This window comes from Actinia tenebrosa, unplaced genomic scaffold, assembly GCF_029948245.1.
Source record: "Actinia tenebrosa isolate PJP-AT-01 unplaced genomic scaffold, QUT_ActTen_1.0 PGA_scaffold0__85_contigs__length_37466705, whole genome shotgun sequence".
NCBI classification, from domain to species: domain Eukaryota; kingdom Metazoa; phylum Cnidaria; class Anthozoa; order Actiniaria; family Actiniidae; genus Actinia; species Actinia tenebrosa.
The window spans coordinates 17,783,524-17,796,307 of NW_028292569.1; the positions used below are offsets into that span (position 1 = coordinate 17,783,524).

General features: G+C 39.2%; 1 protein-coding gene across 1 annotated transcript; it reads right to left on the bottom strand.

Annotated features, from left to right (window-relative positions):
• Positions 1–7,532: 7,532 nt before the first annotated feature.
• Positions 7,533–12,691, bottom strand: LOC116304420 (uncharacterized). Its single transcript, XM_089034066.1, has 6 exons — positions 12,558–12,691; positions 11,822–11,987; positions 11,189–11,446; positions 10,269–10,579; positions 9,411–9,656; positions 7,533–9,259 (listed from the first exon to the last, which is right to left on the bottom strand). Exons 1-6 carry the CDS (start codon positions 12,581–12,583, stop codon positions 9,052–9,054), a joined length of 1,215 nt encoding a protein of 404 aa, XP_088890192.1. The 5' UTR covers positions 12,584–12,691; the 3' UTR covers positions 7,533–9,051.
• Positions 12,692–12,784: the final 93 nt, after the last annotated feature.

Here is a 12,784-nt window from a genome sequence, read left to right on the forward strand (position 1 = left end):
CCCTCCCCCACAGAAATACCCTCATATATATTCTTGGTCATAAAAGAGTAACAAGTTGATAATTTAGCTTCAGCAACAGAGTTGATTCCATTTATAGATCCCTCAGGTTCTGCAATTGGAAGATATAATGGATCAACAAATAAATAAAAAGTAAAAAAGGATGAGTATGATGAAAGAATAAACAAAAAACAAACAAACAAAAACAAAAAAACAAAAAAACAAAAAAAAAAACAAACAAAAAACAAAAAAGAGCAAATAAATAAAATGGTTATAACAACACTATTTGTGTGGACAACCATGAATGAACACATGAATGGATGAATGAGAAACTGAAAGCAATGAATGACTAAATGGATGAAGCAATGCATTGATTGAGGTTTGATGCTACATATTAGGAATGAGGGGGAAGTGGGGTGGGGGGATTTACAGTGATAATCAGAAAAACTGTTGGCACATAAAAATATTTCAAGAAAGTTTCTTAACTAATCATAAGCATTATCTTTCCATTATCTTGTGGTTAGAAAGTCAATTCTGATTGGCCAAAGAACAAAAGAACATGGAATATTTCAAGGTGCCCATAGTTTTTGTTTTTTTGATGTGATGGCGTGTTTACACTTCAAACTGCCCCCTGCCCTGATCTTACACCTACCATTGGCAGAGATCAGTTTAGGCCCATTTTTATACATAAATTTTAAAGACAGTAGCTGTTATTATTTTATATTGATTTTGCTTACTTTAATAGAGCCACTGCGAATACGAATGGGACTAGATGTAGGGATCCTGTCCATGCTAATCCTTTCACGTGAATCAATGCGCGAAGGGCTTACACTCCTTTGAGGTGAACCTCTTTCTGTTGGTGTAACACTCATGGAAGAGCCCTTTGGTGACACATTCTGCAAACCTGTGGTGCTTCCATGTTTGACATCTGTCTTGTCCCATGCTCTACCACAAAGAGTAGGACTCTGACATTTGGGGCTTGGTACATGAGAAAGCTTGGGGGTATTATTGCCGTCAATTGCTTTAGGCTCAGATATGCTTTTCATTGCAATTTGCAAAGATGCAGAGCTTGAAGTCCTAATCTCCTGTAAACTGTTTCTTTTCAAAGATACCAGATCCAGTGCCTTTTTTTCACCTTGAAAAGAAAACAGCAAGAATGTTAGAAAAATATCCATGGAAGGTCCACATACACATTTGTGAACAGTAAATACTACATCACTGCATCAGAGTAATCCTTTCATGTTAACAATAGGATGAAGAGATTTCGTGCTCCATTGAGTGGAGACTCCAGGGTAATTAAGTATCGGGTATGCCCATCTAAAAATTTAAAAAATACTCCTAAAAGATACCAAAAGTCCTTTAAAAAGGGCGTGGTTGGACAATTTTTAACCACTAAGGGAAAGATTACAAGATACGCTGAAATCCACCCCCCCCCCACCACCACCCCCCAGAAAATCTTCCTGTCACACTCATAAAAGAGTGTGACAGGAGGATTTTAAACTTCAAAAAAAGATAAAATAAAACTCGTTCAGCTTTGATTTGCATCTTGTATGAAACAATGGTTAGAATGACAACAAAACATCTTTAAAAATAGAATATTGCGACATTTGATTTACCTTCATCGATGACCAAGGATTTCTTCCTGATGACTCCAGGCCTTGATGATTTGAGAGTATTTCTTTCTGGTATTTTGTTACTTTCTTTAGCTCCTTTCCCCCGAGTTGAGCCCACTGAAGGAGTTCCAGCCAAACCATTCGATGTCTTGTGGGATACCTAATCATTATCATAAGGGGTAAGCTAGGGAAGGTACTTTCTTATTTTGGGGGGGGGGGGGGGGGATGGGGGTGGGGGTGGGGGTGGAACTTCAGAGGGGAGGGTCATCGGTAAAAATATCTCTTTAACCACCACTTCACACTCTTAACGTTTGTAATCATCATATTCGTTTTTCTTTCTCCTGTAATTGTTTGAAAGTGATTTTCCGCAAATTTTAATGTAAACTTGTTAATTTGTGTGCAAAATGAAAGTGTATATAGAAAATCTAGATATCATACAAAATAGAAAGCAAATACCTTCATCCATGCAAAGTAAACATGCATCACACATGTCACACAATAAGAAAATATCGAACTCATCTTTACTGACCTGAAGCTTCATCGAGGTGTTGGCAGAAGCTTTCTTATCCTTAGACACATTTTGACTGGAAAATCCCTTTTTTCCTTCAGTGACACTCTTACTTGACAAGTTACCAAGGCTGGTAGAAGTTTTCTTCAAAGTCACGCCTGGCAGCTTGTTTCCGCCTTTTGCATGAAGCGTTTTCTTTTGAGGTTCTGCTTCTGCAGCTGTGATGGCATGTTCAGCACGCTTTGATTTTGAGTCGGTCTTTAAAGGCGCTAGTTTCTTGGGAGCATTTCCTGTCCTACCTGTCATAGGTTTGGAACTTTTCTTGCCAATGGCAGCAGTACCAGTCGCTGATTTTGCCAAAGCATTCAAAGACAAAGAGCGATTCGATCTTGTTTGGCCAATCCCGGAAGTACTAGCTTTAGGCACGGCACCAACTGAACGCGATTGTCCCAAGATAGGTGCATTATTGTTTTTTTGAATTCGAGATGGTTTAGCTTTGACCGTGACAGTACCAACTGAGCGCGATTTTCCCTGGATGGGTGCATTGGAGCTTTTTTTATTTCGAGGTGGTTGAGATTTGGCCGCGATGGTCCCGACTGAGCGCGACTGTCCAAGTTTTTCAGTTGCGCGCTCAGTTTTTGTTTTCTTGACTAATGCTTTTGGTATTGATTGAAGAAGTTGAAGTCTTTTGAGTCTGAGAGCAAAACCGTCAAACGAATAACAGTTATGTTACATTGATATTACGTATCAATAAAATATATTAGATATTTACACTAACTAGGGTTCTGTTAACTAACCTTTGGGATTGGTATCGCCTTTCCTCTTACAATTAGTTCCTCGTCAGACTCTTCTTTCTCATTACTTGGTTTTTCAGTTTCATCCTTTGACTTGGCATGTTCATTGCCATCCTCAGTTATGTTGGTGTCAAAAACACTTTGAATAACCGCATTACTTTCACTGGTAATATCGCGGGTGGCGATATCTATAGCCTGAGCAGAAAGGATTCTAGCAAGCCTTGTCACGGTTTGGTCACTATCGCTTGATTTAAACGAAATATTTTCGTCCTGAGCGCTGCGAGTCGAAAACACTCCTCTCAAATCATTTACTGTTGAAGAGCTCTCGCTTGTATCAGACGCAAAAGCCGATTCAACAGGTAATCCCATTTCCAATGACGCCTCTGCTATAGCCTGCACAGAAAGACACTTGGCTAGACTATTCACAGCATCCTCAATGTTATTAGCTGGCTCGAGAGGTGCCACAATAGCTGGTTCACCCACATGAGGCAGCCCAAGTGCTTTGTTAGGTACGGCTTCCGCAATAACTTGGATATCACGCTCAGCTTCAGAGACCGATTTCTCTTCCTCTATCAATGCTTCCCTGATAGCCTGAAGAGCAAGAAGCGAAGCCGCCTTCTCTATATCAAGTACGAGTGTAGACATGGAGTTGCCTCTTTGATGCTGTGGCTGTTCTTGAGAAGTGGGGTCAGACACCGAGGTGCTTTGGGCATCGTTTGGCTCACAGCTGGGATAAACCAAGTCATCGGATGGCACCCGAGCTTCCTCATAGCCCTCTTTTTGCTCATCGGCATCATCAAAAACTCCTCGTTCTTCATTTAACTGAGGCTCGCATGCAATTTGAGAGGCCAGAGTTTGAGGCTCTTCAGGCGTCTGCATGATGTGTGTCTCTTCGGCAAATAGACACTTGTCGTCGTACATTGAAGATCCCTCTGCAAGTGGTGGTTGTGCCTCTTCTGTTCTCATAGGAGCAGCCATTGTCTCATCGAGAGCATTGGCAAGTATGTTATCGATGCTTTGTGACGAGACATTTGGTTCAGCAAAGCAATCGTTACTAGCTTGAGAGCTTTCTGCAAACGAAGGCTCTGGATTAGAATCCAAAGCTTCTGACATATCTGAGACAGATTCCGATGCCTCTGGAGCAGCTCGAGTGTCCTCTTTGGATAAGCTAGTTGGCGCCGGATCTGCCGCTACTTCAGGAGCGGCGGTATCACTTTTGTCCTCAACTCCGAGGCTGTTGGAGCTGACAGTGGTAGCTAGTCGAATACCTGACCGCCTTTTTATGTTAGGAGATGAAACTTTCTTTCCAGTTGGTGGTCTTGGAATGTGAACACTCCCAGTCGATGCATTAGCTGGTACAGGGTCAACTTGCAGGTCACTTTGAGTATCATCTTTGCGGCTTAGTGAAGCTGCCAGCCTAACACCTGATCTTCGTCTAAGTGTTGGAGATGATGGTTTCTTGCCCAAAGGAGGAGTTGGAATGGAAAAAGATTGGGCAGACAATCTGAAAGTACAAACAACAAACATCATGTTATTTTTGTATAATCAATTGGCTTCACCGCGCCACATGGAGGTAAATGAAAAGTGAATTTTAAAATAAGTTTCAAGAAAAGACACAACGCATTTAACTTTTGCAGACATGTTCAGCACTATCATTTCATCGTTGCAAGAAAAATGTCTGCAAATGTGCTATTAAGTGTGTTATGTCTTTTTCAATCTTCCATTCTTGTCTCATTCTTCAATCACTTTTCTCTACTTGCCTCAAATTCCCTCCCTCTTTTCTCCTCGACTCACCCTTCTATTCCTCTTCCCTCCTTTCCTCTTACGTGTCTAGTCGTTCTAGCGCTTTCGCACTAATTGGGGACACTTTTCACTTACACACATTACCACTACATTCAATATTCTATGCACACAATGCTCAACTCATAAGTTGATTTTTAAGGGAGGAAACTGGAGAACACCCTCGTAGTATAGGAAAGAACAACATATCAAACAAACTCAATTCACATGTGGCGACAGCAGGGCTCGAACCAGCGACCCGACGATTGGGCTCGCTGCGGTGAAAGACGACGCGTTAGCCGCGAACGCCACCCATGCTACCTATCACTCTTCCCTCCTTGCCTCACGCTTCCATCACTCTTCTTTCCTTTCCTCATCCTTCCATCCCTCTTCCCTCCTTGCCTCATCCTTGCCTCCCTCTTCCTTCCTTGCCTTATCCTTCCCTCCCTCTTCACCCTTCCCTCTCTCTTTAACTCACCATTCCCTTCCTCTTTCCACCTTGCCACACCCTTGCGTCACTCTTTCCTCCTTGCCTTATCCTTCCATCCCTCTTCTATTATTGAATCATCCTTCGATCCCTCTTCCCTCCTTGCCTCAGCCTTCCATCCCTCTTCCTTCCATGCCTTATCCTTCCATCCCTCTTCTCTCTTTGCCTCACCCTTCCCTCCCTCTTCCCTGATTGCCTCATCCTTCCATCCCTCGTCACTCCTTGCTTCACTCTTCCCTCTCTCTTTAACTCACCCTCCCCTTCCTCTTTCCACCTTGCCACACCCTTACATCACTCTTCCCTCCTTGCTTTACCCTTCCCTCCCTCTTCCTTCCTTGCCTTATCCTTCCATCCTTCTTCTCTCCTTGCTCACCCTTCTCTCTTTCTTTAACTCACCCTTCCCTTCCTCTTTTCACCTTGCCACGCTCTTACATCACTCTTCCCTCCTTGCTTTATCCTTCCACACCTCTTCCATTATTGAATCATCCTTCGATCCCTCTTCCCTCCTTCCCTCACCCATACATCACTCTTTCTTCCTTGCCTCATCCTTCCATCCCTCTTCTTTCCTTGCCTCATTCTTCCATCCGTCTTCTTTCCTTGCCTCACCCTTCCATCCCTCTTCCTTCCTTGCCTTATCCTCCCATTACTCTTCCTTCCTTGCCTCATCCTTCCATCCCTCTTCTTTCCTTGCCTCATCCTTGCCTCCCTCTTCCTTCCTTGCCTTATCCCCCCATTACTCTTCTTTCATTGCCTTACCCTTCCCTTCCTCTTCCCCCACCCTTCCAACACTTTTATTTCTTAGTTTCACTAACTATAAATGCATGATGTTAATCCCTCTAAAGAAAGTTTAATTTTACCTTATTTCGCCTGAATCGTTGTCAGACCCGTTCACTTCTGTATATGAAGAAACTTTGATAGGTTTCTTAACCTATAGAAAGAATAAAAGATGAAAAGATATACAAAATTAAAAGGATCAAACTTCCAGTTTTTGAAGAGAAGCAATTTTCAACTTTTTAATAAAAAAAGAAACAAACAAACGAAAAAAACTTGGAAAAACGCTTACCGTTATAAGGCGGAATTTGTTCTGATCGGTCTCATTTGGTTCTTGGACTTCTCCTGAAAATAAGCAAAAATGTCTAAGAATTGCTTTTGAAATTCCTAAAAATTGGTTTACGGAAAAAATGTCAAAAACAATTCACGCTCTTTAAACTTTTTTTCTAACTTGTTCTCAATTAGATACAATGGTATATCGTACCTGCTTTCGAACTGCAGCAGCCCATGGTTAAAATCCTAATAAACGCTGTTGAAAAACTCGTCGATAAATCACTATTCTCTATCAAACTTTTGTCAAAAACGACTCGCAAGAAGAAAATAGAATAACTGAAGATTTGATTGCGCGCGCGCTTTTATACCATGATCATTATGACGTCACAGTTCGATTATCCATATTTGGTATTATCAATCATTTAAAAGCTGCTAATAGATAATTATTTTAATAATTATTATAATTACGCATGTCAAATTGAGTGTTAATTGTATAATTAAATGATGACGCAATAGATTTTAATTGGTATTGTAATGAAATTGAATTGAAAAGAATCGAGGCGGATTGTTCGGATGTAAAATATGGCAATTATGGAAATATTAAAATGATGCCACTAAAATGTTCAGATTTTCTTTTTTTTGAATTATATTAATAAAGATGAACTGTCACCGTACTCACTGCAGATGAACATAATTATTTTAGCATAGGATAATTACTTCTGCTTCCTTAAAAGAAAAAACGCGCATTGCGCGCTTTAAAATACGGGCCAGTAGTGTTATCTGCATGCATCGTGTATTAGAATCAGTTGCAGAGTTTCGAAGTAGCATTTCAGTAAAACTAAATCTCTTCTTGTTGGTAATGCTACGAATAAGGAGATTCTTTGATATTAATTTGATTATAAAACATTGCGACAATCAATTAAAATTGAACTCGGTAAAAAACTAAAAATATATATGTACAAAGGTAAGTAGTGGACGTTTTGACGTTGATTCAAAATAATAATTAATATATATATAATGTAAGTACCTAAGGGGAAAATATAAACAGTAAAATAGATTCGCAGCGTAACATTTAAACATCTAGTCAACATTAACTACACATGCGAAGTTCGGAATTCTCAGTAAGCCATCATAGAAATAGAATTTATAAGTGGCCAAATGACATTAATTCGTAAATTTCAAGAAAATGGGTATAATAAGTTTGGTGCCCAAAATGCGCCAACTAAAGGTATGAACACTGTACGGCTGATACCCCAAAAATATTGAATTAATTTTTTGTTCGCCAATTAGAAAAAAAAGTTGCGTAGAGATTGGTCTAAAGTTATTTATTATCTATAATTGTAATAAAATAATAATTTGCTAATATCGAATTCATCAAAATAAACCTGAATGTTGTCATAGTTATACCAGGGAAAGTTCTACCTAGTGCACAAACCATTCTTTTGTTTTGAATTGCTTCATTGTTGGTGGTGTTTTGTACTAGTTATTTAGTACTATTTCACGGATACATGTATACTATGCATCAAGAGTTCTGCACTACAGCTCTAAGTGCATGCTCAAGGGGTCAAAAAGTGGGATCACGAGTTGTAAAAATTGGTATATTTTTGGATACTTGATTTATAAATTAGCTTAACGCTACTTGCTCTGGAATACTTAATAAAAATTTTGCTTGAAAAAAAAAACAAAAAACAAAACAATTAAGATAGCAATTTTTTATAACTCATGACCCCTTGAGCATGGACTTAGAGCAGTAGTGCAGAACTCTTGATGCATGTATATGGTTTGCACTCTACTAACTGATGTAAGACAACTAAAGATGCACTAAATAAATGTTGAATTCTCTCTCATTACTCTACAATAATTCCTAATAATGCATATTTCCCTCGCACACGTCACATTGCTATACTAGCCTGCCTGTATTGTGCTGCTCCAAGAAACTCTTAACTGTAGGCTGCAAGATCTGGGAAGGTAAACAATGGCAATAGCATTATTAATCACATACTATATCCTTGCAAAATTATATTCGACTTGATGCATCACTTCTTGCTATGCAAAACAAACTAGAGTGATTTTACTTGGCCTGTGAAACAAAGTTGTATAATCAGTGACTGACAGTCCAAGTAAAACAAAAGAAAACAATGGAATTTGTGTCTATCACTATCAGGGTTCGTGCTGAGGTAACCACTTAAAATTCAAGGACTATTCAAGGAGTATACAAGGACCCAAAAATGAATTTTCAAGGAGTATGTTCAGCTAACTATGTCAAGTTTTTACACAGTGGTTGCACATGGCCGACTTTCAGATTTTCCGATCTTTCTGACTAGATCTATTTCAGAACCATGCAAGTAATAATCAAAGCAAAAATTTAAGGAGTTTTCAAGGAGTTTCTCCAAAATCGTAAAACTCAAGAGCTTTTTAAGTTCCCTTGAAAACGTGAATTAAATTCAAGGAGTTTTCGAGGAGTTTAAGGAGTAGCACGAACCCTGTACTATGTATTATGTTGACTCTTCTTCCATATGCATATAATTACATGCATTATAAAAAGATCACTCAGATCTTCCCTAATAACAGTTTACCTTCGCTTGTTGCTATGCAAGCAAGGAATAATCATTGATAATTAACTCTTATACTCAATTTTGTTGCTATAAACTTCTTCTTTTGGTTGTAATTGCTTGACATCTTAAAATTGGATTTTCAATTTGGTGAATATTTTTTAAACAATAGCCTATAATTATTAACATTTATATATATTTTAAAGAATTTATAGCACATAAAAACTGCCTTCATCTGTTTTGGAGAAGAAAGAAAATGAAAGGGATCTACTGGAGCTTAAAACAGATCAAGGTTGTCATCTTGTTGTTCAGTGTTAAGCTGGATGTAGCTTGAGATGTCATTCACATCCATTTCTGCAAGCTTCTTGTTTGAAGAAGTTGGCTTGAACAGGTCATCGTCATCTTCTTCTGCAGCTGGAAAGACTGATTTTGATGCAGAACTTTTGAAAATATCATCAAGAGATTCTTCTTCATGAGAAGGCTTCCTGGAATAACACAAGAGAGGGTTTATAGCAGTCCTGTATCACTTAGAGACGATAAACATAGAGGGCCACAAGTTTATCAGTGCTAAGTTGGCAACTGTCACATACACCCTATCTACACAAAGACATTATATTATATAATTCAATAACTGACCTGAGAGAGCCCTTCCTGGGAGTAAACAATTCCTCTTCCTTACGCTTTCCTGCCACATCATCTGATGGTTTAAACAGGTCATCATTACCTGTGGTCTCTTCAAATTGTGGCTTTGCTGCTGGTTTGGGTTTTAGCTCAGGTTTTGGTTTGATACGAGGCTTGGGGACAGGTTTTTTAGGCAGTGCTGGTTTCTTTGGTTTGGCTGGTTTGTTACTCATGAGAAGCTTGTCTAAGTCATCTTCTATGCTGAAATTCAAAATATGCATTGATAGTCACAATGGTTTAAAGGCAGCCATGTTGTGGGACAAAATACTAGAAAATCTCTCCTCATGGAAAAATTGAAGAATATTTCTTTCTCTAAATTTCTCCTCGTCCTGCAAAAAACATTGAGTGCTTCTGCCTTCAACATGTCTGCCACGACAACACTCTATTATACATTCTCAGCTTATCTGAGTGCAGAGGGAAGGAGTGGGATCAGGGTGCCAAAGTGGTAGTATGCCCAACTTTCACCTGATAGGTCACTGGTTAGATTCAAAGACTTATTATCATATGTGAGAATTTGTTAGGTCACTTCCCTTGATTAGAGGGTCTTCACTGGGTTCTCTGGTTTCCTACCCCCCCTCAAAAAAAACCTTAATCAGCAAAGTGCAATTCGATCAGTGAGTTAGCTGTACCCTAACTTTGGTCAGTCCAATCCTCAGTCCAATGGTTTTTTAAGGAATCATAGATCACTGAATGAATGGCTAATGTACATGTAAGAAAGCTAATTTGGGTGGCCAAGGTAACAAAATTGCTTCACACTGTAAATTTGCAATGATTTACATTAAAGTTGCAGCTATGTTATGCTTTGACACTTACTTTAAGAGATCAGAATTATTTTCTGTTTCCATGACAACATGCTTTTTCTGTATTGCACCAGCTGGTATAAACAGGTCCCCAATATCATCATCATTATCATCCTTCCCAACATCAAATATTGATGATGACCCTTGATTTAGTGGCTTGGATGAGCCTGATTTGGCCAATAACAGCAAATCATCTTTTCCTCCTGAGTCTTCTTCGTCTTTATCTTCTTCTTGTCCTGAGTCACGATCAGGTTGTTTATCAGAAGCAAACAAATCAATGTCTTCTGCAACTTCTTCACTTTCTGCTTTGGTTTCTATTGGTTCCTAAGAAATGTAAATGATAGACAAATTCATAAGGGGCAGATGCAGTAATATGAAAAAAGCGGGAGGGGGACATAAAAGTTTGGCATTAAGCAAACCTCACTGGCAATGCAAAAGAAAACTGAGGAGGTCTGGGTGCATGCTCCAAAGAAAATGCTATTTCCTGCACTTTGGTGATATTTTGGACAAATAATAATAATAATAATAATAATAATAATAATAATAATAATAACAATGTTTAAGCAGGAGGCTCACGTTACAAAGGTGTTTTTCAGAGAGGTCCTGCAAAAAAACATATTTAAAAGTGCTTGTATCCCAAAATAAGAGGGGGACTGCTGCCCCTCTCCTCCTAAGTCTGCCCCTGTTCTTTTTAAGAAATAAAACAGCTTTTTGTGCTCTGTTCAGTTATTTGTGGTCTATAATCTAAGGTGAAGGGAAAAAAGGGGTTGGCATTGCAATGCATTGTGGGGCTGTTTTAGGAAACGTCATCTTGGAAATGTCCCCTACAATTGTCCCAAAATGCACTGCAATGCCAACTTTGACTCAGTTTTTTCCTTTACCTTGGAATGGCTAAGCAGTAAAAGCAGAAAACAAGTGTGAAGAATGGTATACCTGGCTAGAATCCTTCTCCTCCATTTGGGTGGCACCAGTTTGCTGTACACCCAAGAATTCAAGTGTCAAGGAACTGCACGCTAGCTTAGGAGTCTTGGCAATCTGCTGCATAACAGCATCCATCACTCGCCTTCGCTCATTTATCACAGCATCATTGACAATCAAAGCTTTTTTGGGGAGAGCAGGAAAGATGACACTGGAAAACTTTTGAAGGAGTTTGTGGTATAGGTCCTCAAATGTTGTATACTTGTGTGGAACCTTAAACCACAAGTTATATGTCAGTATGTCAGTATGCTGATACAATTACGAACAAAAAAATTAAGGCTCAATGACACCATACTAAACTTCTTTCTAGACTTACTAGATCAGCCAAGCTTATATTTTTAGGATTTCATTGAGGGGTTAATGTTTATGTTTACACCAGCCTCTCCTTCCTCTCCAAAACAAAACAAAAAAAGCATGGCTTATTTATTCATTGTTTGTATGTGTGTGTGTGTGTGGGGGGGGGGGGGGGGGGATGTGGTGGGTTTGGTGCCTGTGGGGAGAGGGACCAGTGGGAGTGGAGAGGAAGGGAACACAGGAACCGCCAATCCAGTGAACAAAATAAACTTCTAAATTGACCAATAAGCTCACCATGAACTGTACCACATCAGACTCTTTGTACTTGGTTTGCGACTTGAAGTAAAACAGCCGCGTCACAACGATAACATGGTACATGACAGTACTTCCAAGATGGCCTGGGATAGTGTCATACTTAGGGACATAGATATCTATACCAGTGTTCTTGTTCTTCAGTTCACTAGAATGAATATTTAAATGAATTGTATAGACCGGTTCCAGCAATTACCATACCTGTTCAACTCAGAGGACAAAACAACGAATAATATTTCAATTCTCATGAGAGTAAGATTCTGTTGTTTTGTCCTCTGCATTGGGCTGCATTGGGAATATTCTGCAAGGGGTCTATGTAAAATAAAATATCCTTTTTAGGAGGAGGGAGGCAAAATTTCCACATTTCAAAACACGTTTTTGCTCCGCATATCATTGTTGGTTCTCAACCATAGGATTCATGCGTGGCGCGTGCAGAACCAGTTCCTAAAGTTTTCAAAATAAGGTCTAAATCAGAATTAAACCACAAAAAAATGACAGGAATACTACTGCAAAAAGTTCATAATAATTATTTAAGGATAATTGTGGGAAATTCAACGCAAAATCTCAAGGTATTTGTTCTTTTAACGCGACCGTGATACACGATATCAACGAGCACCGCCGAAGGCTTGAAGAGGTGGACGTCAGTATTCTCAGTCCTATTCACTATTCCAAGCAAAATATTTACTTCCTTTGACTGATATGTATTGCACAAACTTACCGAGCTGTCAGTGTAACGTTAGCCATTGTATTTATTTAGTTGTTGTGTACTTTATGCATTGTTTTAAAATTAGTAGTTCATATTATTGTCATGGTTCTTGAATGCTCCTTCGATGCCAACCACAGGAAGCCCAAAGGGTTCCAATAAGCCTTTTCACAGTTTAAGAATCGATTCCACTGCGCATGCGATTTTATCCCGAATTTCTCACCTTCTTTTGTTTAATTAAG